The sequence below is a fragment of the Chrysemys picta genome, chromosome 2, assembly GCF_011386835.1.
Source record: "Chrysemys picta bellii isolate R12L10 chromosome 2, ASM1138683v2, whole genome shotgun sequence".
NCBI classification, from domain to species: Eukaryota; Metazoa; Chordata; order Testudines; family Emydidae; genus Chrysemys; species Chrysemys picta.
In genome coordinates this window covers 281,430,277-281,454,599 of record NC_088792.1, presented here as the reverse complement: position 1 = coordinate 281,454,599, position 24,323 = coordinate 281,430,277, and the positions used below count along the sequence as shown (strand labels likewise).

At 43.0% G+C, this 24,323-nt stretch overlaps 1 protein-coding gene and 1 long non-coding RNA gene across 4 annotated transcripts in view; one reads left to right on the top strand and one right to left on the bottom strand.

Moving 5' to 3' along the window:
• The window catches only part of DENND3 (DENN domain containing 3), an 86,191-nt gene that overhangs the window by 34,274 nt on the left and 27,594 nt on the right, over positions 1-24,323 (bottom strand). For all 3 annotated transcript variants that reach the window (XM_005291054.5, XM_008165128.4, XM_065586274.1), the window contains 7 exons: positions 22,439-22,550; positions 21,074-21,193; positions 18,675-18,893; positions 15,086-15,207; positions 13,860-14,015; positions 9,951-10,047; positions 6,715-6,818 (listed from right to left, as the gene is read on the bottom strand). In XM_005291054.5, coding sequence (XP_005291111.3) covers positions 6,715-6,818; positions 9,951-10,047; positions 13,860-14,015; positions 15,086-15,207; positions 18,675-18,893; positions 21,074-21,193; positions 22,439-22,550 — 930 coding nt within the window. The remainder of the gene's footprint in view (positions 1-6,714; positions 6,819-9,950; positions 10,048-13,859; positions 14,016-15,085; positions 15,208-18,674; positions 18,894-21,073; positions 21,194-22,438; positions 22,551-24,323) is intronic.
• On the top strand, positions 212-6,977 carry LOC112059107 (uncharacterized). The gene is made up of 3 exons (XR_002888333.3): positions 212-349; positions 921-1,027; positions 3,981-6,977. It is a non-coding gene; the product is annotated as an uncharacterized LOC112059107 (long non-coding RNA).

The following is a 24,323-nucleotide window of genomic DNA, read 5'->3' as shown; positions in this document are numbered from 1 at the left end:
TAGTGAAAGTATGGGCTGATGTCCAGATACTTGCTTTGCAAAAGTCAATGATAGGTACATTATTTAGAAAGGCCACAGATGCTACTAACGCTCTGGTGAAGCGTGCACAGACTCCCAGTGGGAGTTGCAGATTATTGTTTCGGTAGCACAAATGGATACATCCAGATACCCATTTGGATAGTCTGTTTTAAGATGGTTTGGCCCCTCAAGCATTCGGTTATGGAAACGAATAGTCTAGGTGATTTTCTGGATGTTTTTGCTCTTTTTATGTAGAAAGCTAATGCTCTGCAAACATCTAGCATGTGGAATGGCCTCCCTCCCATCAGCATGTGGCTTAGGAAAAATACAGGTAAGTAAATGGGCTGATTTAAATGAAAAGGGGAGGCAACCTTGGGTATGAACTTGGGGTGCGATCGTAGGATTATTGAAGAATATTTGTATAAGATGGATGTGCCATTAGGGCACCTAATTCTCCCGTCCGTCTTGCGGACGTGATAGCAATGAGGAAAGACACCTTCACAGAGAAGTGCAACAAGGAGCAAGTTGCAAGGGGCTCAAACGGTTTTCCTGTAAGACCGCAAAGAACAAGGCTGAGGTCCCACATGGATGTAGGGTTTCTTAGGGTGGGATAAGTGTTTTCTATGCCTTTAAGGAAGCGTTTAATCGTCGGGTGAGCAAATATAGTGACTCCGTCCACCTTGTCATGGAAAGGGGTGATGGCAGCCAAGTGTACTCCGATGGAGCTCATGGATAGCCCTGATTTTTTAAGCCCCAGTATATAGTTGAGGATTCTTGGTAGTGGGGCAGACTGGACAGAACTGTTTGCCCTGGCACCAAGTGCAGAATTGTTTCCACTTATGGATATGTGTCTTTCTTGTGCTTAGTCTCTGACTGCTCAGTAGTATATTTCACTTCCTCAGAACAGTCTTTCTCGACCCCCCATCAGCCATGGAGTAAGTAACCAGGCCTTGAGGTGGAGTACTGCGAAGTTGGGGTGACAGACGCATCCCGCATCTTGTGATAGAAGGTGAGGCACTAAGGGAAGGGTATGAGGTGGTTTCACTGCCATCTAACACAGGTATGGGAACCACATTTGTCTGGGCCACGTGGGTACAATGAGAATGATCCTGGATTTGTCCTGCCTGATCTGGTCAATGACTTGGCTTAAGAGGAGTTGGGGGAAATGCATACATCAGTTGCACTTCCCAGTTTAGGAGTGTGTCGCCTAGGGAGTGGTGTCCCAATCTGGCCCGGGAGCAATATTCAGGCACTTGGCGTTCTGAGCTGTTGCAAACAGATTTATAGTGGGGAACCCCTACAGTTTTAATATGGCTTTGAGAATTCCGGGATCCATCTCCCACTCGTGGGTTTGTGAAAAATCCTTGCTTAGTTGATCCTCTGTTGTAGTCTGAAATCCCAGCACATAGGATGCCGATATCTCTGTGTTGTTCGTGATGCACCAATTCCAAAGGCATATTGCCTCTGTACATAAGGGGTATGATCCTGTTTCCCCTTGGCGATTTATATAGAATATGCATGCTATATTTTCCATAAGGATCTTGATGGCATTGTTTTTGATTAAAGGGAGAAAGTGCTTTTATGCATTTCAGAATGCCCTTAGCTCCAATAAGTTTATGTGCAAGTTGGACTCCGCTGGGGACCAGCAGTGTTAGATTGTATTGTCGCTAGATGTGCCCCCCAACCAAGTAAGGAAGCGTCTGTCGTGATTGTCATGGTTGGAACTTTTTGTTGGAAAGGAACTCCTGAGCAGACGTTGTCTGTCCACCGTGTTAGCAAGTCTTTTACCCTGCATGGCATCGTGAGGCATGTGTTGAGTATACACTGTTCGAAGCCATGCCTGTAAGGATCTCATGTGGAGTCCGGCATATTTTAGAACAAAGGTTGTTGCAGACATGTGCCCCAAGAGTTGTAAGCATGTTCTGGCAGATGTTTGTGGGCTGTCCATCACCATTGAAATTAGGTTGACAAGAGTGAGGAAGTGTTGTCGGGGTAATGTTGCTGTGAGACAATCGAGGTAGGCCCCTGTGAATTCCAACTTTTGGACAGGAACTAATGTGGACTTTTGTACATTTATTTGCAACCCTAGGTCAGTGAACAGGGTTATCATGGTCTGCGTGGCGTTTATTGCTCCTTGCTGCGTTGGTGCCCTTAGCAGGCAGTCGTCTAAGTATGGAAAGATCATCACTCCTTGTCTGCAGAGGTGAACTGCAATGACACCAAGAACCTTGGAAAAAACTCTTAGGGCAGTGGACAGGCCGAAGGGTAGTACTTGGTATTGGAAATGCTGATTCCCTAGGGTGAATTTCAGGAATCTTCTGTGTGATGGGTGAATAGTAATATGAAAATAGCATCCTGGAGGTCAAGGGCTGAGAGCCAATCTCCTTTCTCTAATGCCTGAATTATTGTGGTTAGTTTCATCATTTTGAATCATCATGTTCTCACGAATTTGTTGAGTTTTTGTAAATCCAAAATGGGTCTCCACCTGCCATTCTCTTTCCGAGTTAGAAAGTAATGGAAATAAAAATCTCTCCCAGTGTTGGGATGGTATGGGTACCATGGCACCTAATTGTACGAGGTGGTTTATTTCCTGTTATAACAGGTCCTCGTGAGAGGGGTTCCTTGAAGAGGGACGGGGAAGAGGGTTGGGTAGGCGAGACAGAAATAAAGAGGATGGAGTAGTCCTTCTGGATAATCTCTAGAACCCATTTGTCTGTCGGGATGGTGTTCCAGACTGCGTAGGATGGTGACAGACGGTCTCCGAATGGGTGGGGGACCGTATCTGGTTCTGGAACTAGAGAGTGTGAAGGTCTCGTGCCCTTGACCACACCTTTAAAATGATTGTCTGGAGGTGGATGATTGAGACATTGAAGATTGATCTTGGTTCTGCCGACATCCGTTCTGGTTTTGTTTATGCTGTTGGTTGTACTGTCTTTTGGGCTGAAAGTATGGTGTAAATCAGGCCTGCACAACTCGTAAAGTGGCGAGGGCCATATTACTCCAAAGAAAACAGCTGAGGGCCGAACCCCCCCCCCCCGGCCTTGCCGAACCCCCCCCCCCAGCGCTACCAAGCCCCCCTGAAACACAACACCCCCCCACAGTGCCGCTCGCCCCGCGGAAACAAACCCTCCTTCCCCAGCACCACTGGGGAAGGGGGGAAGGGATAGCTCAGTGGTTTGAGCATTGGCCTGCTAAACCCAGGGTTGTGAGCTCAATCTTTGAGGGGGCCACTTAGGGATCTGGGACAAAAATCAGTCCTTGGTCACGCTAGTGAAGACAGGGGGCTGGACTCAATGACCTTTCAAGGTCCCTTCCAGTTCTAGGAGATAGGATATCTCCATTAATTTAAAAAACAGCAGTATTGAACCTTTGTAATATGTTATAGCGGGCTCCTAAGGTAGTATAATTAAGGTAAAAGAAAAATGTCTTTTTGCTAGAAGTAGAATAAGATCTTCCCCTCACTTTGTAATCAATTGCCCTGTTGAATGAATGACGTGTGAATGAGGAAGGCATGGAAGGCAGCACCTACAGACAGCTGCAACCCTTGGAGAGGGAATGGGAGCCAGACCAGATCAGTAGACCAGGTCAGCCATCAAGTCACTGCTTGCCTCCTCAACCTCCCTCCCCCACCGCCGGCTCACCTGCACCCCCGCCACTGCCTGCCCGCTCGCCTCCTCAGTCCCCACCCCCTCGGCTCGCCTACTCACCCCCCGCCACTGCCCACTCGCCTCCTTGGCCCCCCTCCCTCACCCGCCGCTTGCCTACTCACCCCCCGCCGGCCGCACAGTGAGCCCACCTACTCACCCCACGCGGGCCGCACAGTGAGCCCACACGGGCCGCATGCGGCCCCCGCACCGCATGTTGTGCAGGCCTGGTGTAAACTGAAATAGTCTTTGTGGCTGGAAGTATGGTGTAGACCGGAATCTCTGGTTGTAAAACCTGTTCTCTCTTTTTATTTGCAGGTATGTATATGCCCAGGGTTTTTAAGTTCACCCTTGAGTCCTTAAGGTGCGTAGAGAGACATCGGTTTTGTCTGCGAATAATTTTTACCCTTCAAAAGGATAAGTCTTCAACAGTGGCTTGGATCTCCCTTGGGAAGGTGGGAACCCGGAAAGGTGGAGCCAGAATGCACGGCACATGACCATGGATGTTGCAATGGACCATGCTGCCCTGTCTGCAGAGTCAAGAGAGGCCCGTAGGGCCGTCCTGGTGAAGAGACGCCCTTCAGAAACATTTGCCTTATATTGCTCTTTTATGTCATCAGGTAAACTTTCAACAAATTCTGACATTTTCACAAACAGATTGTGTGCTTATTTTGCCAGTAGGGCCGCATAATTGGATATGCAGAACTGGAGTGTCGCGGAGGAGTAGGTTTTCCATCCGAAGAAATCTAGCCTTTTCCAGTCCTTATCATATGGGGTCATTCTGGACTGGTGTTGTTTTCCCCTTTGGTTGATCGCATCCACCACGAGAGAGTTTGGTGTGGGGTGGATGAATAAAAATTCAGCTCCTTTTGCTGGCACGTAATACTTTTTGTAAGATCTCTTACACAAGAGAGGCTGTAGTGGGTGTCTGCCAGATTATTTTTGCAGGCTCCATGATAGCATCATTAATTGGCAGAGGTATCTTTGCCACTGAGGATACCTGGAGTATGTCCATGAGCTTGTGTTGGGTCTCTGGTAGTTGTGCTAGTGAAATGTCCAGGGAGATTCAGCTACCCTTCTGAAGAGGTCTTGAAAAGATTTGAAATCATCCCCCATAGTGGGGGAAGCGGGGGGGCATTATCGTTTCATCCAGTGACAAAGATGAGATGTGAGTGGGCTGCAGAGTGTCACCTTCAGCTGTGTCCTCAGGCTCCAAGGTCTCTTCCTCTTGTGTCTCTGAGGGCGCTGGGACAGTTGGAGAAGGGGACAGTGTTGTTCTGAACCTAAGCAGGTTCGGAGGCCTGAGATTTTGGACCCTCTACATTGCCCATGGATCCCAGTATGGCCAGCTGGATGGGAATGGTATAGGGCAGTGGTCTCCAAACTTTTTTGATCATGCACCCGTCAGTAAAATATTTTTGAGCACGCACCCCCTGCCGCGCCACAGGGCCGGCTCTATCATTTTTGCCACCCCAAGCAGACTCCTGCCCGAACTGCCAAAGCGACACTGCTCCGGCGGCACTCCTCTTTGGAGACCACTGGTATAGGGGGCAGTGCCCATGGTTGATCATACCAGCCCCACATGTCTGTAGATGTTTGGTGATGAGAAAGTCCAGGTTTAGACAAGGAATGTATATTACTGCCTCATCCTCTTCTTCCTCATCACTGGAGATAGGAGGTGCTGATCCACAGGGAATGGTTACCAGGCTTGGTCCCAGTCTAGACGGGGTACTGTCAGTACCGAGTAGAGGAGATTCAGGCATTGAAGCCGCTATCAGGTCCACGTGCCTCATGAAATACTGCGGGACCGTGAAGCTTGGTGCCGGGAAGGCATCGTGCACTGACCACAAATTAAGAGTTGAAGCTCAGTGCCGACGACTTAGAGCTGTGGTACATAGGTACAGCAGGTGGCGCCATTGTACTGCTCGGTGCCGAGGTTTTCTTCAGCTCAGACTTTTCTACGTGCACCTGCATCAGAGCTTGCCCACATACGGCCTTTAGCTTCTCGGGAAGTTTCGGCACCGGACGTTCCCAGTGCCTCGCGGTCCAGCACTCTCGGTGCCATCGGTACCGGGGCAGATTTTTCATTTGGAGATCACTTTCTTTTAGGTGATTCTCAGTGTGGGGATGTTTGGGGCCACTTTTTGGTAGCCTTTCTAGAAGCAGGCTCCTTAGCAGTCGTTGTTGAATCAGATCCCCTGTCAAACGCTGCCGCTGGCAACTGTTGGCCAGGAGGCGTCCTGGACTCAAGGTCAGAGGCTGGTCTGAGGGATTTCTCCATCATAAGGAGCTTCAATTGGAGATCCCTGGCCTTCCTTGTCCTTCCTGTCAGTTTTCAACAGTGTGGACATTTTTGGGTAATGTGCGTCTTGCCAAGGCAGTTGACATACTGTGCGTGGCCATCAGACCCTGGTATGGAGAGTCTGCAAGTTGGGCAGTGTTTAAGGCCTGGTGAGCTAGGCTTGCCTGAAAGAGAAAGTCCTTTGGAGAAAGAACAGGGATAAACCCTGTTTTTCTTTCTTTTTCTTTTTTTTTTTTCTTCAAGGCAAGAGCTGAGTACCTGCCAGGGAGGCAGGAATAAAAGAGGGAAGGGAATTATATATATATATTTTTAAGAAAAATTAAGTAAAACATAAAATATAAAGGACAAGGGGATAGGGTAACTACAACTAAGCTAACACTATCGGGAACAGCTATGAACTGTTAATTTATCTAAAGTAAGAGAGGGTACTGCTGTCACTCCAACTCAAGGCACAGGCAGTAGAGAAGGAACTGGGGGACAGTTGGCTGCGCACCGCCATGTAACTGCTCGGAGTTGCGCGAGACAGCTACGGCACGTGTGCGGCCCAAGCAAGCACTGCTACTACAAATCTCCAATTACAAGCGCAGGGCGCCAAGACACCCAAAGTGGAGCACCCCCAGAGACACTCCTTGAAGAACTTATGTATATATAGGACATGATCCTACATCACTATCATTCTAAGACTTTTTTGCATTGATTTCAATGGAAGGAAAATCAAGTCTGTGGTAAACTGTAGTGAGAAAATTTTACCTATCTTCTTCAGACTGAGTGCTCAACTCAAGACGAGCAAAAGCATCCATCTTTCTGTTCAGACGAGCTTTAAGAAACGAGTGAAATATATGGGTCTCTAACACCTGCAATACACAACAGCAAACTGATATTAATTGTTGATCATATACAAGTATACATTTTTTATTAATAGCCTTCATCCATTTTATTGACCTAATAGAATTAAATGCAAAAGCCTATAGGAATGCAATGTTAACATTGCACAATTAAAAAAAAAAAAAAAATCACAAAAGTCAAGAAAAGCAAAACTTAAAAATTCCAACAGCAACATCAGGTCAACCTCTTTACACACCCTGTATAATTTTATGGTATACATTTTAATGACAGACAGTTATATATTAAACTACAAATTTAACAAGAAAAAACAAACTAAATTTTATATTTTCTAATACTTTTGATTGTAACTGGGCAACTTTAAACTTCATTCATGATGTGAAGGAAGAGGCTCCTCACAGCTCCATGTTAAAAAATTCTACCGCCAAACTGAGGAGAAAATTGACTAAAAGAAGAACAGGAGTACTTGTGGCACCTTAGAGACTAACAAATTTATTAGAGCATAAGCTTTCGTGGACTACAGCCCACTTCAAGTACTCCTGTTCTTCTTTTTGAGGATACAGACTAACACGGCTGCTACTCTGAAAGAAAATTGACTGAATATTCCCTCGTGAGAGCCATTAAATTATCCCTCCTTAAGGTGACTTATCGCTGAGACTCTTAGAAACACATCTAAAGTCAAAAATATTACACACATATCCAAACTCTCCCTAAAGGTCTCCCTTCTTCCCTTACCACTTCAAATGACAGAAAATGACCACCAACATATGTAACCAATAATTTGTATCATTTCTAGAAACACAGGATAAACATTTCTAGCACAGGGCTCTTAAAATTGTTCACCAATGCACCAAACTACCCGATTCAGCAAAGCATTTAAGCACATGTTTAAGTCTCATTGATGTTGTCTCCCTACTATCCATCTAGGTTTTCATACTACACCTATGCCTGTGATACCTGACCTCCTTACAAATTTACTAAGGTTAACGCAAGATGGTATCTATATCTTTGGTTGTAGTTATGAAAAAGAGCTTTCTTTAAATGGGAAAACAAATAAACTGATTGTCCACTACTTTGCCTGGGGCATAAGCTCCATGTCTTGGAAGAGGTATCACAGGCAAAGGGCCATGGGGAATTATGTTCACAGGGCTTCAGTGAATTTGAATAATATATTTATGTATTTAAAAAATAAGAAAGGAAAAAAGAAACCGTATATATAAGAAGTTCTGCTACAATGCAGTGGGGCAGGACTAAAATTACCAGGTGGTCCATTCCAATTAAAAATACATTGACAAGCGCATTAGAAATACTGTATATAGATCAAAGTGGCATCTAAGCAGCAATTCTGGGATTTTTATTTCTATATATTTGTAACTTTATTTTCCCACTAGATGGCATGCTATACTGACAATTGGGTTTATTAAGATAACAGGTAGCAGCAACTGAACCAATTGCCCTTTTAATATAATGCTTGGTATTATTGGCCACTTTATTAAATGCGGTCCAATTTGATTGTGTTGTAAATGAACGTATCATTAGGCTATTTAGCATTTAAGAAAATAAGGTCATTTGATTTTATTTTGGTAAATTTTGAGGACTTAGATGGCACAAATCCTCAAAGCAACTTGAAGAGGTAAAGCATTATATACATGTCAATTTTAGTTCTTAACTTACTAATATTCCGTTTACAATGAAGTGTTAGAAACTATTATACAAATTGTGCTTTTAACAAATAATTCATTGTATGCAACATTTTTTATGGCTTTGAAATGTCTTTATAAACATTTTAAGCTGTCTTGAGGAAATATTCCTGCGTAGAAATATTAGTGGATTGTTTCGTGATTTGTACATTTTTTCCTTGTTCTGTTTGCCATACATATTTTGCACAATAAAAATCTTGGCAAAATAAAAATTATCCTACCATAAATTTGGCAGTTTGTCCTATTAGATCTGCATGAACATTAGTATAGTCTACAGAACAGATTTAAGTAAAATGAGTTAGTGTTTTGACCCATTTCCTTCGAACTTGGGCATCTTCTAGAAATAGGTCATTCAAAAATATTCTACTTGTTGTTTGGAGAAGCAAACTCAAAAAGCTTCATTATCTAGTCGAGGCGAAAACTAATTATTACAATCTATTAGTGGTAGTGATCGGATTTCTTTGCCAGATTCAGAGCACGGCTCCTGGAGAACCAATTGTCTAAGTAGCAATATCATTACAAATGAAGCTTTTGTAAATTTTATAAGTGCACTTGCAATCTTACTCCTTCTGAGGAGTGAATCGGAAATGGCAGATAGGATTTTGGATGCTCCCACTCCCTCAAACTCTCCTACTTTGTCCCATAGGCATTCAACACTTCTTAAAGTGACATTACTGTCAAAATGAGTAGATTAAAAATAATGTAAACCCTATATTCCTTTGCTTTTGTCATCTTAAATAGGAATTGCCATAATGGGTCAGATCAGGGGTCCACCTAATGCAGAATCCTGTCTCCAGCAGCGGTCAGAACCAGCTCCTTCAGAGGAACATGCAACAAACTCCGATGTAGACAGTTATGGAATAACCTGCCCATCGAGAAACCATCTTTTCAACCCTCAGTAGTTTGACGTTGACTTACACCCTGAAACATGAGGGTTTATATTTCTTCCAAACTTCGGGTTTGCTTGTTTTAAAATCTAATCCCTAAAATTTAAAAATGCATCTTCCAGAGGTTTAGCTGCAAAATTGACTTTACCATCCATATAAACCATGGTGTGTAAAACCCTTGAATGTAAGGATTAATTTTCCTGGATGGTAAATTTCTGTGGCTCACTTAAGGCAAAATTTACCCCTTTTGAGCACAAGACCTATGCCCACTTGAGTCCTATTTTGAAGCCTTAACTGTGACTTCAGTCTCATGCCGGCCATTTGCAAAAGAAAAATTTCACTTTGAAAAAATATGTTTCATTTGCACCCGAGGAAGAGACACAAAATAATTTCAGAGAACAATATGCTATCATATTTGCCTAGTCAATGTGTTATGAAAACTAATAGCTTATAAAATATAGTCCAAATTTCAATAGTTTCATTTGAGGTGTTTTGTAATAATAATAATAAAATAATAAGCTAACAGGTGATTAGAACACACCAAGGATGTAATTACCTTTTTGTAAAATGGCTGATCCCCTGGTGCCCTTGTTTTCAGAAACTCTTCGCTATTAAACACTCTGTGTTCATAATTTAGATGGTCCTTTACCTCCCTGTTAATAAAGAGCATGTTATAAGTCTGGAGATTTCTTAAAGAAATGCATTTTTGTAGTGAACCACTGGTACTAATAGAAACATAATGTATTACAAGAAGGCAGGCTCTGTTTTCTGAACAATTTTTAATCCCCTATTTAAAGAAAATAAATGTAGAATCTTATCAATAGAAGTAAGACAGGCTACCTGCTATCACTGACATTTTCCATCAGAAAATCCATTGAGATATACTGGGGTCAACTTCAATATCTGAGTTACCATGCAGTACCATCTGCTTATTAATGTAATTACTTAGGCCCCAATCCTGCAATTATATCTGTGTGGACAGACCCATGAAGCCATCACGAACCCCACTCTGGGACACCATACAGACAAAAAGATCTGCCTGTGCAGATCTAACTGCAGAATCGGGGCCTCATTTTGTGCCATTACATTGCAATTTGTAATGTTTTGTGTGCACACCCAGGTGCAATGTCCCCTAAGTCCAGCCATAAAGCCAGCTTTACTGATAACCATGTTAAGCAAAAGAGATTTAATACAGAAAAAGGAGACAGGAAAAAAGGGAAAAAAACAACAAGGAGTCTGGTGGCACCTTAAAGACTAACAGATTTATTTGGGCATAAGCTTTCGTGGGTAAAAACCTCACTTCTTCAGATGCAACAAGGACAATAACAGAACACCACTGGCCATCACATACAGCCCCCAGCTAAAACCTCTCCAGCGCATTATCCACGATCTACAACCTATCCTGGAAAATGATCCCTCACTCTCACAGACCTTGGGAGGCAGGCCAGTCCTCGCTTACAGACAACCCCCCAACCTGAAGCAAATACTCACCAGCAACTACACACCACACCACAGAAACACCAACCCAGGAACCAATCCCTGTAGCAAACCTCATTGCCTACTCTCTCCCCATATCTACTCTGGCGACACCATCAGAGGACCCAACCACATCAGCCACACCATCAAGGGCTCATTCACTAGCACATCCACTAATGTTATATATGCCATCATGTGCCAGCAATGCCCCTCTGCCATGCACACTGGCCAAACAGGACAGTCCCTTCGCAAAAGAATAAATGGACACAAATCGGACATCAGGAATGGTAACATACATAAGCCTGTAAGTGAACACTTCAATCTCCCTGGTCATTCTATTTCAGATTTAAAAGTCACTATCATTGAACAAAAAAACTTCAGAAACAGACTTCAAAGAGAAACAGCAGAACTAAAATTCATTTGCAAATTTAACACCATTAATCTGGGCTTGAATAGGGACTGGGAGTGGCTGGCTCATTACAGAAGCAGCTTTTCCTCTCCTGGAATTGACACCTCCTCATCTATTATTGGGAGTGGACTACATCCACCCTGATTGAATTGGCCTTGTCAACACTGGTTCTCCACTTGCGAAGTAACTCCCTGCTCTCCATGTGTCAGTATAGAATGCCGGCATCTGTAACTGTCACTCTATGCATCTGAAGAAGTGAGGTTTTTTACCCACAAAAGCTTATGCCCAAATAAATCTGTTAGTCTTTAAGGTGCCACCAGACTCTTGTTGTTTCAGTTCTGTGTACTGTCCATGGGACCACACTGCCTCCGCTTGAGTCATAAATCACTGACTGATGGCATTATCTTAATATGAATATTTAAGCTGCTGTAATACAGTTAATTTAGAAAAATAGTGGTTAATAAAAGGATATAAAAAAACACCCTAAATAATATAGGTTTAAGTATAAAACCTCTGCATACAGAAATACAAGACACTTTATTGAGGAGAACAAAAACAGACAGCTTGAGCTGGAAACAGAAATTTCATCAACAAAGATTTACTTTCCTTCATTCCTGGACTCTGGTAGATAGAGCATTAGAAGACAGAAGAGACACTGCTGGAAAAAAGAACAAAAGAAGAGACAGTTTGAAGGAAGAAAAGAAGAAAGATGGCAACCCCATTTGGAGAATGCTAACAGATTTTAATTCTAGATATTATCTATTTAGAGAGACGAAGCATCTATTCATTTTTGTAGCCAAGTATTCAACGTAATTTTAAGAGTTATACTGACAAGTTTATTTCACCTAATCTTTATTTCGAGTATATACCAGTCAATAGTAAAAGCTCAGCAAATCTCACGCTGGCAGCATATCAGATTCCTCAGACTCGTGAGAAAAACATTTTTTCCTTCTCCAGACTATGTCAGTATCTACTAAGTGGCAATCGAGTACCAGCAAGCCAGCTCCCTCGAATTGAACAAATGCCCTAGGGGTGAGCTCAAATAGTCTTAACATGTCAATTTACATGTATTACTGGGATGGAGCTATATGCGGACACTTCCCTGATGACTGTACTGTTCCATTTATCTCACAATAGGCTACATTAGCCACCATCACAAATATATCATTTGAATTTAACGCACTCAGTCACTGGAGCCTACAGAATAATCATCAGACCTTCAGTATTTTTATTCCTTTGTATTAAGCTAAAATATCATCATGATAAATCCACCAGCAAACCATGGAGCTCTCCCACTGGTAAATCTAGATTTACCGAAACTCTGTTCTTTCTCTGTGCGGTCCTCTATTTTCTTGTAGGACCTGGGCACTAGAAGTAACACCTCTCCAAACACACACAAACGTACAGACGTCCCACATGAATGGGAGGTTCAGTAAATGCTCTGAGCATGCTGAGGTACTATATGAATATTAGTGTATTCGGTTAGGGTCTCAGAACCAGTAGAGCTGGAGCAGTTGGGCAAATACCTTAGAGGAAAAGAAAAATGTGACTCTGGTCCAAGTGATTAAGATACTCAGAGAATCTGGGAGAGGACCTTACAAGTACATTTTACGAATATTGAAATAATTTGTTTCTGCTCAAACCTACACAACCTTGCATTAATAAAGTAAGATCTCAGGGAACTAAGGGGAAATTTGAGATTTTCCAGAAATGTAAAGGCAAATTACAATAGATTTCTGGGGGAAAGATTTATGAAAGTGACTGAAACCAATAAGAAAAATCAAAGCCAAGTTGACTGTTCTTTCATCTGCTTATGAGAAAATGAATTAAACATATTGGTACTTTGACTGCCACAATATGGCTGATGCCATCTATAACCACAGACTACAAAGCACTTTAATAACTTTCCATTTCCTGTTTGAGTTCTTATGCTTTAAATTTCACATGGTTGGGAGAGCAGACTCATGACACAGAACAGACAATAGGAAGCGTCAATGGGCTGCAAAGATCAGTCACTGCATCCGAACTCATGTGCACAATGGAAGAGTCATACAGAGCTAAAGGGTCACAGAAACAAGAAGAAGAATCAGTTCTGCATTGTGTCCACTGGCTATGCCTATACAATCCCTTTTCCCTAAGCATATTTTTATTCCTTCTTATGACCCTTGCAGAGTTTGCAGGCCTAGAAGACACTGGCACTACTTGTGTGACTATTAGTGCTATTTATACCGAACCAAATCTGAGACTTTTGGGCTACACCTCTCTCTTCCTGATGTTTTCACATGCAATGGCAGGGAGTTTAAAACAAGAATTTTAATTTCTCAGGATATAACAAAATACCATGAACTCTTTATCTAAAGTTATAGATAACATAATGAAACTATACCCAAATATGTGAACTGCTACACTGGCCACTATACTAAGCTAGCAACAAAATTCTTATCACAGTCCTTCAACAGATCGAGAGATTTTTCACAGTATCTAAAAAGAAAAATAGCAACAGAATATTCCCAGACAGAGTAGGTGTGGATGTTAACTGGTACTAGGGTTTTATGACATGCAATCATTATCGTCACCCACCTGAAGATGTTGACAATTAACTGCAAAGTAATTTGCTGAATTTCAGCATTCAGTTTTTGCTGCCAAGCCCTCCTGCGCATTTGTAGTTCAATAAAGTCTGTATTGGAGCTGAGGTGACAGAGTTCTAGATCATAATGCAATTGAAGGCTCTCAACTCTAGAAAAGAGAAAATTAATGAGTTATCCCTTAAAAACCAAGGGTTTTTTGTTTGTGTTTTTTAAAAATAAAGAGAAACTTGTATCTTACTTTCAACTAAAGAAATTACAAGATTTTAATCGCAAGTGTTGCTATAAAGCCAACAGCATTTCTTGTGAAGCCTACTCGTAATAAATCATGGAACTTTGGACGTCTCCAGTGTACATACTCCCTGGAAACATTCTTGTGTGGTATGGGCAATATTTGCCTTCTAATAAGTCAGCAATGACTGCATTACACCTTAAATGGGGTGGCCATCATCTGGCTTACCAGGGGAAGGGGTATACCACTTTAAGGGCTAGGGGGCGTAGAGAGGCACAGATGCTGCTGCAGAAGCAGAACAGGTCAGCAAGGCAACACAGACTCATGCCCCAGGAACTTGAAGGGCAGGGACTTGATAAAGGGCAAGCCCTCCCTGCACCAGGAAGAGGTGTTTGTTAAAGGAGCAGAACAAGAGGGGTTCAGGACGCCTATGACCAGCTCAGCAGCGAGCCAACCCCCTCCCTTTATAGCCCACCTTAACCCTCATTTGGGGGGGGTAGGGGAGAAAGGATGTTAAGGTCCCAGCAGCAGGTTGGCTAGGGACCAAAATCGAAAAGGCGGGGCTGGGGGGGGCGGGGGGGAGAAGGGTCTGACGAAAGCCCTCAGGTAGATATTGAAAGAATTAAGGAGTTACCTGCACTGTACGCGTTTATGTGCTGGGTACTCCCAGACATCTAAATGATAAAATTTGTGGCCTAATTAAACCATATCCAGAGTCTATCCTTCTTCCAGTATAGACTGATCACGATTATGGAATACCAACATTAGTAACCATAAGGAAAGAAGCATTACATTGATCAGATAATAAAGAAGGGATACTGGGGTTGTGTTTATGACTGTAACTGTATAAAGCTACCTGTACAAAAAGTCCAATTTACCCTTGCCCAGTCTGGTATTTTTATTTATGTGAAGTAAACAAAATCTGTCATAAAGAGTTTTCCATAGGACTTATCCTACTTACAGCACGAACCACTCAGGTTTCTTTTTACCTTTTTATAAATATTTCTGCTGCTTCTGAAGGGACATCTGGAATTACCGCCTCATCTACAGATGATTTTGAATGTGTAATGTCTCCATTATCAATGTTGATTAGAATTAAATCTTCAGCTTCCTTTTTAAAAACAAACATGTTAATGATTAAATACAGTAACTCCTCGCTTAACGTTGTAGTTATGTTCCTGAAAAATGCTACTTTAAGTGAAACAATGTTAAGCGAATCCAATTTCCCCATAAGAATTAATGTAAAGGGCGGGTTAGGTTCCAGGGGAATTTTTTTCGCCAGACAAAAGACTATCTCTATCTATATATCTATACATACATGTATGCATACATACATACATATACACACACACAGTACAAGTTTTAAACAATTTAATACTGTACACAACAATGATGATTGTGAAGCTTGGTTGAGGTGGAGGAGTCAAAGGGTAGGATATTTTCCAGGGAATGCCTTACTGCTAAATGATGAACTAGTAATAGGCTGAGCCCTCAAGGGGTAACACGTTGTTGTTAATGCAGCCTCACACTCTACAAGGCAGCACTAATGGAGGGAGGGGAGACAGCATGGCAGAGGGAGACACATACTGTGTGTGTGTGTGTGTGTGAGAGAGAGATGTGCATTGCCCCTTTAAGTATGCTGACCCACTCTAAGTACACTGCCTTTTTAAGTAGATCAGCAGCTGCTGTCTCAACTTGCTGCCAGCAAGCTCCCTCTGTCCTGAGCCCTGTCGTGTGTCCCCCCAACCCCCCCGCTCTGTGGAGATGATATGATGGGGTAAAGGAGCAGGGGGGAGGGGGCAACCTGACATTAGCACCCCTCTTCCCCTCCCTCTTGCACAGCAAGAGGAGGCTCCCAGGAGCGGCTCCAAAGCAGAGGGCAGCAGCTGCACATGGGAGCAGGGGGAGGGACAGCTGAACTGCCCGGCAATTGATAGCCTGCTGGGCGGCTGCCGCACAGGGAACTTAGGGGAGTGGGGAGCTGATGGGGGGCTGCCGGTCCATCCTGGCTGCAAGCCCCCACCAGCTAGCTCTAACGGGCTGCTCTTCCTGCAGTGGACAAAGCAGGCGGCTGCCAAACAACTTTATAAGGGAGCATTGCAAAACTTTAAACGAGCATATTCTCTGATAGATCAGCAATGTAACAACATTAACCAGGACGACTTTAAGTGAGGAGTTACCGTATAAATAATGTTGATAAAATATTTATTTCTTCTTGATGTAGCCTGCAGACACTTAAATATAAAGTGAGTTTTTCCAGCACAGTGATTGCTCTTAACTTGTTAGGTATGTATTGTAATTTATAATCAGAAAGGGATGGTCCTGTTCTAACTTGGCCTTTTGGAAGACTGAGACAGCTACACAATTATTTTCAATATAAATGAAGTCTCACATTAATTTATTAGGATTTCAAAGACAAAATACACAGATTTAGAGATCTAATATTCTCTCTATGTAGTGGATAAGTCCATAAATCCTCCACACATCAACATATATGTACAAGCTGTGACATGTCGCTGGAAGTTTCCTGCGTATCAGGGTCAAACCTTTCTGAATTAAGTTAAATCTTACTGAAATTAAGTTTAATACCTTTGGGGTCCATTGTATTAAAAATGCATTTGTTTATGTATTATTGTGAGACTGTATGTAACTTCTCTTGAAGGAAGGGGGATTTGGGAGTAATGGAAAATTACTAAAAGGCAGAACAAAAGGACTCTATAAAGGGATTCGTGTGGGGAACTAGGGGAGAGTGACAACTTGTCCCAGAGTAAGATGAGGGAAGCTGCTGCATGGGCAGGATAGGCAAGGGGGTGAAAGACCCTGCTTTCCTGCCTGATGGAACACAGATAATCCCCCAAGGACTCCCAAGGGAAAGGTGAGCTAGTGAGGGACATTGCCTTTAGGATGTAAATATTCCCAGACTGGGGCACATGCATACCACTCATGGGGAATTCATATAGGGACAAATACTAGGTCTGTGCCCTGTGAGTGGCCATAGGGACCCTGCGACTGGGGCTGTGGCTGGACTCTGCTCAGATTCCAGAAGCTTACCACCCCCTGGGACTCCAGAGCAGCAGAATTTTAGATTCCCTTCAAATAAATCCTAGTGGGTGGCCAGGAAGGGACACTCAATGGGATCTGTGAGACAAGCTATAGGTACTTTTTTTTTTTTTTTAAATCGTCTCAGAATAGTCCTTATTCAGTTTTCATACTTAAAATAACTGGAGAAATAAATTAATATGTATAAAGTTCTGAATTCATAAATCTATTTGCAAGATCAAGGATTATATAATTCAGATTATAATACAGTGTACATACAAAAACTTCAAAGCGACACTGAGATAAGAATAATATTTTTAACCGTACCTGTGTTAGTTGCACCAATCTACATTATGCAGACTAAAAATATTTTTACTACAATTTACTTTCACAGGTTAGGATGTTTGTTTTTGCATTTTACCGATCCTGGACAAGACTAGACTGATTAATTTGGTTTATAGTCATATTCATTAATCTTATATCTACTAGCACAATGCTGTTGTGTTTGGGTTTCCAACGCTGCAAAGGAATGTCTCTCTCAGGCTTGGTGTACACTGGCACTTCATCAGCAAAACTTTTGTCATTCAGGAGTGTTAAAAAAAAAAACACCCACTCCCAAATGACAAAAGTTTTACCGAGGAAAAGCACTGGCGAGAACAGCGCTTTGTCGGCAGGAGAGCTCTACTCTCCTGCTGACAAACAGCAGCTACACTGCGCGCCTTTTAGCGGCACAGCTGTAGCGGCACAGCCATGTCGTTAAAAACCTTGTAGTGTAGCCATCCCCTCACAAACCCTCAAACAAATGTAAATCTCTAAAGTTTGGGCCCAAACCATCTGACAGTGTCACTTTGAGCAGTTGAAGTTTTATTTTTCACTGAAAATGGTCTTTATATATCAACCCACAAAACACTTGTTAAAATAATATTAAAATTCAAAGAGAAGAAGAAACTGTGAATCCAATTCTGAAACTCCGTTCTAAAAACTCACCTTTATATTGCTAAAGTTAAAGTGTTAAAAATGCTAATCTGGAAATCCATCATGACAAAGAATTAGGAATTTGAGGCCCATGTATTGCACAAAAATATTATTAAGCATTTTCAAAGCTGTGCTTGGTGCCGCAGAGAAACAAGCAAAGATATGAGCCCTCCCTGAAAAATTTACACAATGTGAGGGCCTGATACTGCAATCACATACGTGCATGCAAAACATTATCAACAGGAAAAATCCCACTGGCTTCAATGGGACTACTCATGTGCATAAATTACATCTGAGCATACATTTGCAGGATTGGGACCCAAATCTGACATCACATAAACAAGGATCATAGACCATGTTGGGGAAGGAGAGGAAAGACAAGAGTTATAAGAATAAAAATCACTTGATAACTAAATGATGGTTCTGTTGATGTTAAAAATTCTTTTTCTAAGAAATCTGGCAAAAATTTGTTTTAAAGAGGGACTGAATTGAGGAAAGGGCGGTGGCTTACTAAACAGACCTAGGGAAAAGGGGCAGCCAGAGTGGGAATGTTCTATGACAAACCTGGCTAACTTCTTCAAAATGATCAATGTGACATCCCATAAGAAAAGACGTTGGGGCCATTACAAAATCCAGCATCTGACGAGATAGAATAGGTACAAAAGTGTGTTGCCATTGAATAGGATGAAGGTACAACATGAAGCATTCAGCTATGAGTGTTAGCAGGGCCCAGTCAGAAGAAAAGAAAACAATCCTTTGCTCCGTTAAGATGCAAGTTATAATCTGGGAACAATAATGAAAATAACTAATATTAGTAGTAATATTTGTTACATAGAGCAAATTCTATTAAAAGCATCTCCAAGCACTTTACCATTTACAAATTGAGGTTCACCTTCAGGAGATCAGTGTTACAGTAATACACATTTTGCACATTGATAAACTGAGGCAAATACAAGTTAAAGGATTCTTACACAGCCGGAGTACTAGGAATAAAAACCGGGGTGAGATACTGGCCCCACTGAAGTCAATGAAAGTTTTGCCATTACTTCAGTGGAACTAGGATTTCTCCTCAGGAGTCCGGGCTATCAGTCCACTGGCTCTAGCCACAAGACTACAATGTAAGAGGCCTGTATAGCACCAAAATTAAGGGATAAAAAGCCAAACCAGACACTGATGAAACACACAAATGGACCACATAAATTTTAGGGAAAAGGGCCACAAATTGTTACGCTTGTATGGGCACAATTACCCAAATGCACATGCATCCAGATGCACTAGAAGGAGGTGATCATGCACAACATTTTCAGATGGGAAGGCTGGTTGTGCACCAAATGCATGCAGACAAATACGTGAGATTGTGGGCATGGCTAAAAAAACAAGCCAACACTACCTATTTTCAGAACTGAGATGGATTAGATCAGGGGTCGGCAACCTATGGCACGCGTGCCAAAGACGGCACGTGAGCCGATTTTTAATGGCACACTGCTGCCTGCCGGGGTCCTGCTCAGCCCACTGCCGAACCCTGGCAGCAGGCTGAGCCGGACCCCAGCAGGCAGCGGCATGCCATTAAAAATCCTGCCCGACCCAGCCCGCTCTTCTCCGTTCCCCTGCTCTCTCTGGCGGGTGCAGGGGGCAGAAGCAAGCTTGCTCCTGCCGGCTGCTGCTGTACAACAGGCTCTGCTGGCAGCCAAGCTTCCCCCTCCCCCGCCGTGCTGCATGGAGCCCCGCCTCCTCTCCCTCCCTGCCGCCGATGGAGCGAAGAGCAGCCCCAGCGTCCTCGCTGCTCAGACCAGCAAGGAGGCGGGGAAGAGGGGTAGGAGCAGGGCCTTGGGGAAGGGGGGTAGGAGCGGGGTGTAACCCTCCAGTCCCTTGCCGTGAGCCACTCAGGGCAGGGGGTTGGGAGCACCCCCCTGATCCCAACCCACCCCCCTGAGCCCTCTGCCCTGACCCCTGCACTCTCCCCTTGCACCCCTGCATCCCCCCATGACCCCATCCCTGATTCCTGAACCCTCCACACATACCCAGCCCCCTCACACCCCATGCTAACTCCTGCACCCCCTCACATGCCCCCAGCCCTCTGTCCTGACCCCTGCACCCCCCTTGCACCCCAGCTCCCTGCATCCCCCCCACGACCCCATCCTTGACTCCTGCACCTCCACACATACCCAGCCCCCCACACCCCATGCCCTGACTCCTGCATCCCCTTACATGCCCCCAGCCCTCTGCCCTCACTCCTGCACCCTCCACACATACCCAGCCCTCCCACACACCCCTGCCCTGACTCCTGCACCTCCACACATACCCAGCCCCCTCACACCCCCCTGCCCTGACTCCTGCACTCCCCACACATACCTAGCCCCCCCACACCCCATGCCTTGACTCTTGCACCCCCCACATCCCCACCCCCCACCCTGAGCACCAGGTTGACAGCAGGCTGAGCAGGGCTGGCGGCTGGGACCCCAGCTGGCAAGAGGCCGACAGCCAGAACCCCAGACTGGCAGCGGGCTGAGCGGGGCCGGCAGCCGGGACCCTGGCTGGCAGGAGCCAGCGGACGGAACCCCAGACCGCCGTGGGCTGAGCCACTCGGCCCGCCGCCGGTCTGGGGTCCCGGCCCCGCTCAGCCCGCCGCCGGTCTGGGGTTCTGGCTGACGGCCCCTTGCCAGCTGGGGTCCCAGCCACCGCCCCACTCAGCCCGCTACCAAGCTGGGGTTCTGGCTGCCGGCCCCTTGCCAGCCGGGGTTCCGGCCGCAGGCCCCGCTCAGCCCGCTGCCAGCCTAGGTGAATGGAACAGATTTGGGGATAATTACATCTCTCTAATGTATTTAACCCTAAATTACTGATATGTACTCCCAAGCTGAACTCCATCTTGCAGATTTTTTTCTGGGGACAAAAAACAAAGGAATCAAGGTAACAAGCAAAAAATGTGACACTTTACAGAATCTTTAAAGTTTGTTTTTTATTACCTGTAGCACATGTTCTGGTTTGAAACATAGTAATGGAAGATGAAGATTCAAGTCAATAATTGGGCTGTCTGGATCCTCCCGTGATGGAAAGACTATCTGTAGTGGTTTCATATTAAATATCTGTAGTAACACATGTTTTTCAATTAATTTTTAATGAAGAAATGGTCCCATAGAAATTTTAAATCCTAATTCTAACAAAATATTACAGTTATCTGACAGAAAATTATATATATATATATATATATATATATATATATATATATATATAAATATAAAAAAGCACAGAACCTAAAATGTAGCTTTATATACAAAAGATAATTGCAGTACTGGAAGTATTAAACTCAATAATAACTATCTCCATAAAGATTTATAAAGCATTTTGTGTTTCTTTTCAGTCTAGTAAGAGATTTTAGATACTGAAACAGATATTAAAATTGAAGAAATGAAATACCTTTTTTACAAAAATTATAAAATGTATTTGATATAATCATAATAAAAACATCTTTAAGGGACTCTTGTCAATTATGTCTATTGTAAGTTTAGTCTAACTGCATTCTGTCTTTCTAGGCTACCTCTGCCTTTATCAGAGCAATAGGTCTGGATTCACCTGCTTTATTATCTAATATTTTTTCTCCAATTCTAACTGAGAAACTTTACCAAAACATAATTTGTAATTTCACTGCTTGCTGATTACAACTTAAAATGTAGACCAGCTTATAATAATTGATTTGATATAAATAAGGTTAATAATGAAGAGCTGAATCATGCATTTAGACACAACCCACAGAAGGAACTGTGGAGAGCTGCACCATTCCAAAAGCAGTTTCTTGAAGCTCTCAGGTGCACAAAGGGAGAATATACCCCTTTTTACAGTGCACCTATATATAGTCCCCATTATTGTAGTATCGGAGAGCCTCACAATCTTTAATGTATTTATTCTCCCAACACCCCTGTAACATAGGGAAGTATTGTCCTCATTTTGCAGATGGGGAATTGAAGCTAAGTGACTTGCCCAAAGACACACAAAACATCTGTAGCAGAGCAGGGAATTGAAACCACATCTCCCAAGTACTAGACTAGCACTAACCACTCAACAACCCTTCCTCTCCTCACTACCCTATCTGCTGTGCAGAAAGGGCAGAGCAATGGCCCCACCTTCTCCCCACCTCTTTGGTGTCCCATGTGTCCATTAGAAAACAGGGTAAAAGCAGTCTATCCCCCAAAGCACAGGTACGGACTTCAGTGGCATCACACTGGCATTAAAACTGGTGTTACAGAATATGCCCCATTTTACACAAACAACATACTTAGTATTTTATAGCAGGTAATGTTAAAATAATTATGAAATTGAGCTTCACTAATTACCAAGTGGAGTGTTCCTGGTGGAGGAGTAGGTATTAAAGATAATTTTGCTGCAAATTCTTTTATACGATCATCAACGTCTAAATCCTTGAGAGGTCTCAGATGTACCAGTAAGCTGAAATTAAAGTATGCCAAATATTTTTTTTAAATGTAACATGCAAAGAGGCTAAAAAATAAACTCTTCCTTGATACCTTAAAACTCAAAAAATTGTTGGGATGGATAAAAATATTATTACAACTATTTAACCTCTGGTTTATTAGATAATTTAGAGGCTCCAAGTGATTTTAACATTGCTGCTGTATATGAAGCTGCTCTTTCATATCTTTCACACACAACTTTATTTATTCTTCATGTGTGCAAGTCTGTCAAATGTTTCTATTTTGGGAGTTTAACTTCTTAGCCATTTCAAAACCACAGAAGGCTAGAGCTTATTGGAAATTAGCCTGTTTCTTGCAGGCTTACACGCACTATTCAGTTATAAATTAAAAATACACAATCCAAAAAAAGAATTACGACTGCAGCATTACAATTGAGAAATTAAATGCACGTCAAACTCAAAAGTTTAATTTCCTAAAGTATCATTGCACAAATATAGAGTAATGCAATAAATGACCATTAAAATGTGTGATTCAATGTGCATGCATTTTTTGTAGCATTTGTAGCAAATTTTGTAGCAAAATAAATAACTATAAGACGTTAGAACTTTGAAAATTTATATGCACAAAAGTCAGGAAATTCAATTTTAAATTACATTATCAGATTTTTTTTTAAAAATGCTTTGGTTAATTTTTTGTACACAAATATGTTATTATGTTTGCCTGTGAAAATAAGTTCAGACACTGTTGTCAGCTCCAATTCATACCACAATATTATCATATTTTCAGTGCAATAGTTGTTGTGATTGTGTCTAACTTGGGGTTTAAGCTCCATGTGGAAGTGACCATTTCTTTCCCTATGTTTGTACACTGCCTAGCAAAGAGACAGAGCTCCACAGAGCACAACAACGAACTGGAGACTACCAATTGTTCCCCACAATCAGAGAATGTGGATCCTGATCAACCACTAGGAGACAAAGACAAATACGGAAGAGTTTATTCCAGCCAATAACTGGAGGAGTCACATCATAGAGAGGTTCTACTTTCAGTGCTGGAAGTCCTTTCCGACAAACTACAAGGTTATGAAATGACAGTCTAAAACACAAGATATAATCAGACTTTACCTTTCTTAGCAATGAGCCAGCCATTCAGGAGTCATACAACCATCTAATTTTTCAAAAGTGACTAGTAATTTTGGGTACATTTTTGGTTGTCCAACACCACCACTCCAGAAGGTGGGGTTCCATGTTTTCTGAAACGCATACCTCTTCAAGGTATCTCAAGTCTGCCACTTAAAAGTAAGTTACCCAAAATTACTAGTCACACTTGAAAAGTTAGACCAATGTCCTCTCCTGAACAGAAATCTATATAGATTATCTGGCCAATAGTTTCAAAATTCACTCCTAGTTTGGCCCCTCCTTTCAGATGATGACAACTCTTCCCTATCAAAGCCACAGTGATCCAATTCCCGCCCCCATGATTTTGCCATCTCTTCTCCTCACCTCAACCTCCAACCCCACTTGCTGGCCCCATCCCTTCGGCCAAGCAAGCCTAAGGGCTTGTCTACACTGGCACTTGACAGCGCTGCAACTTTCTCGCTCAGGGGTGTGAAAAAACACACCCGAGCACAGCAAGTTTCAGCGCTGTAAAGCGCCAGTGTAAACAGTGCGCCAGCGCTGGGGGCTAGCTATGCCCCTCATGGAGGTGGGTTTTTTTTTTTAAGAGCGCTGGGAGAGCCCTCTCCCAGTGCTCTGCCGCGACTATACAAGCCACATTAAAGCACTGCCACAGC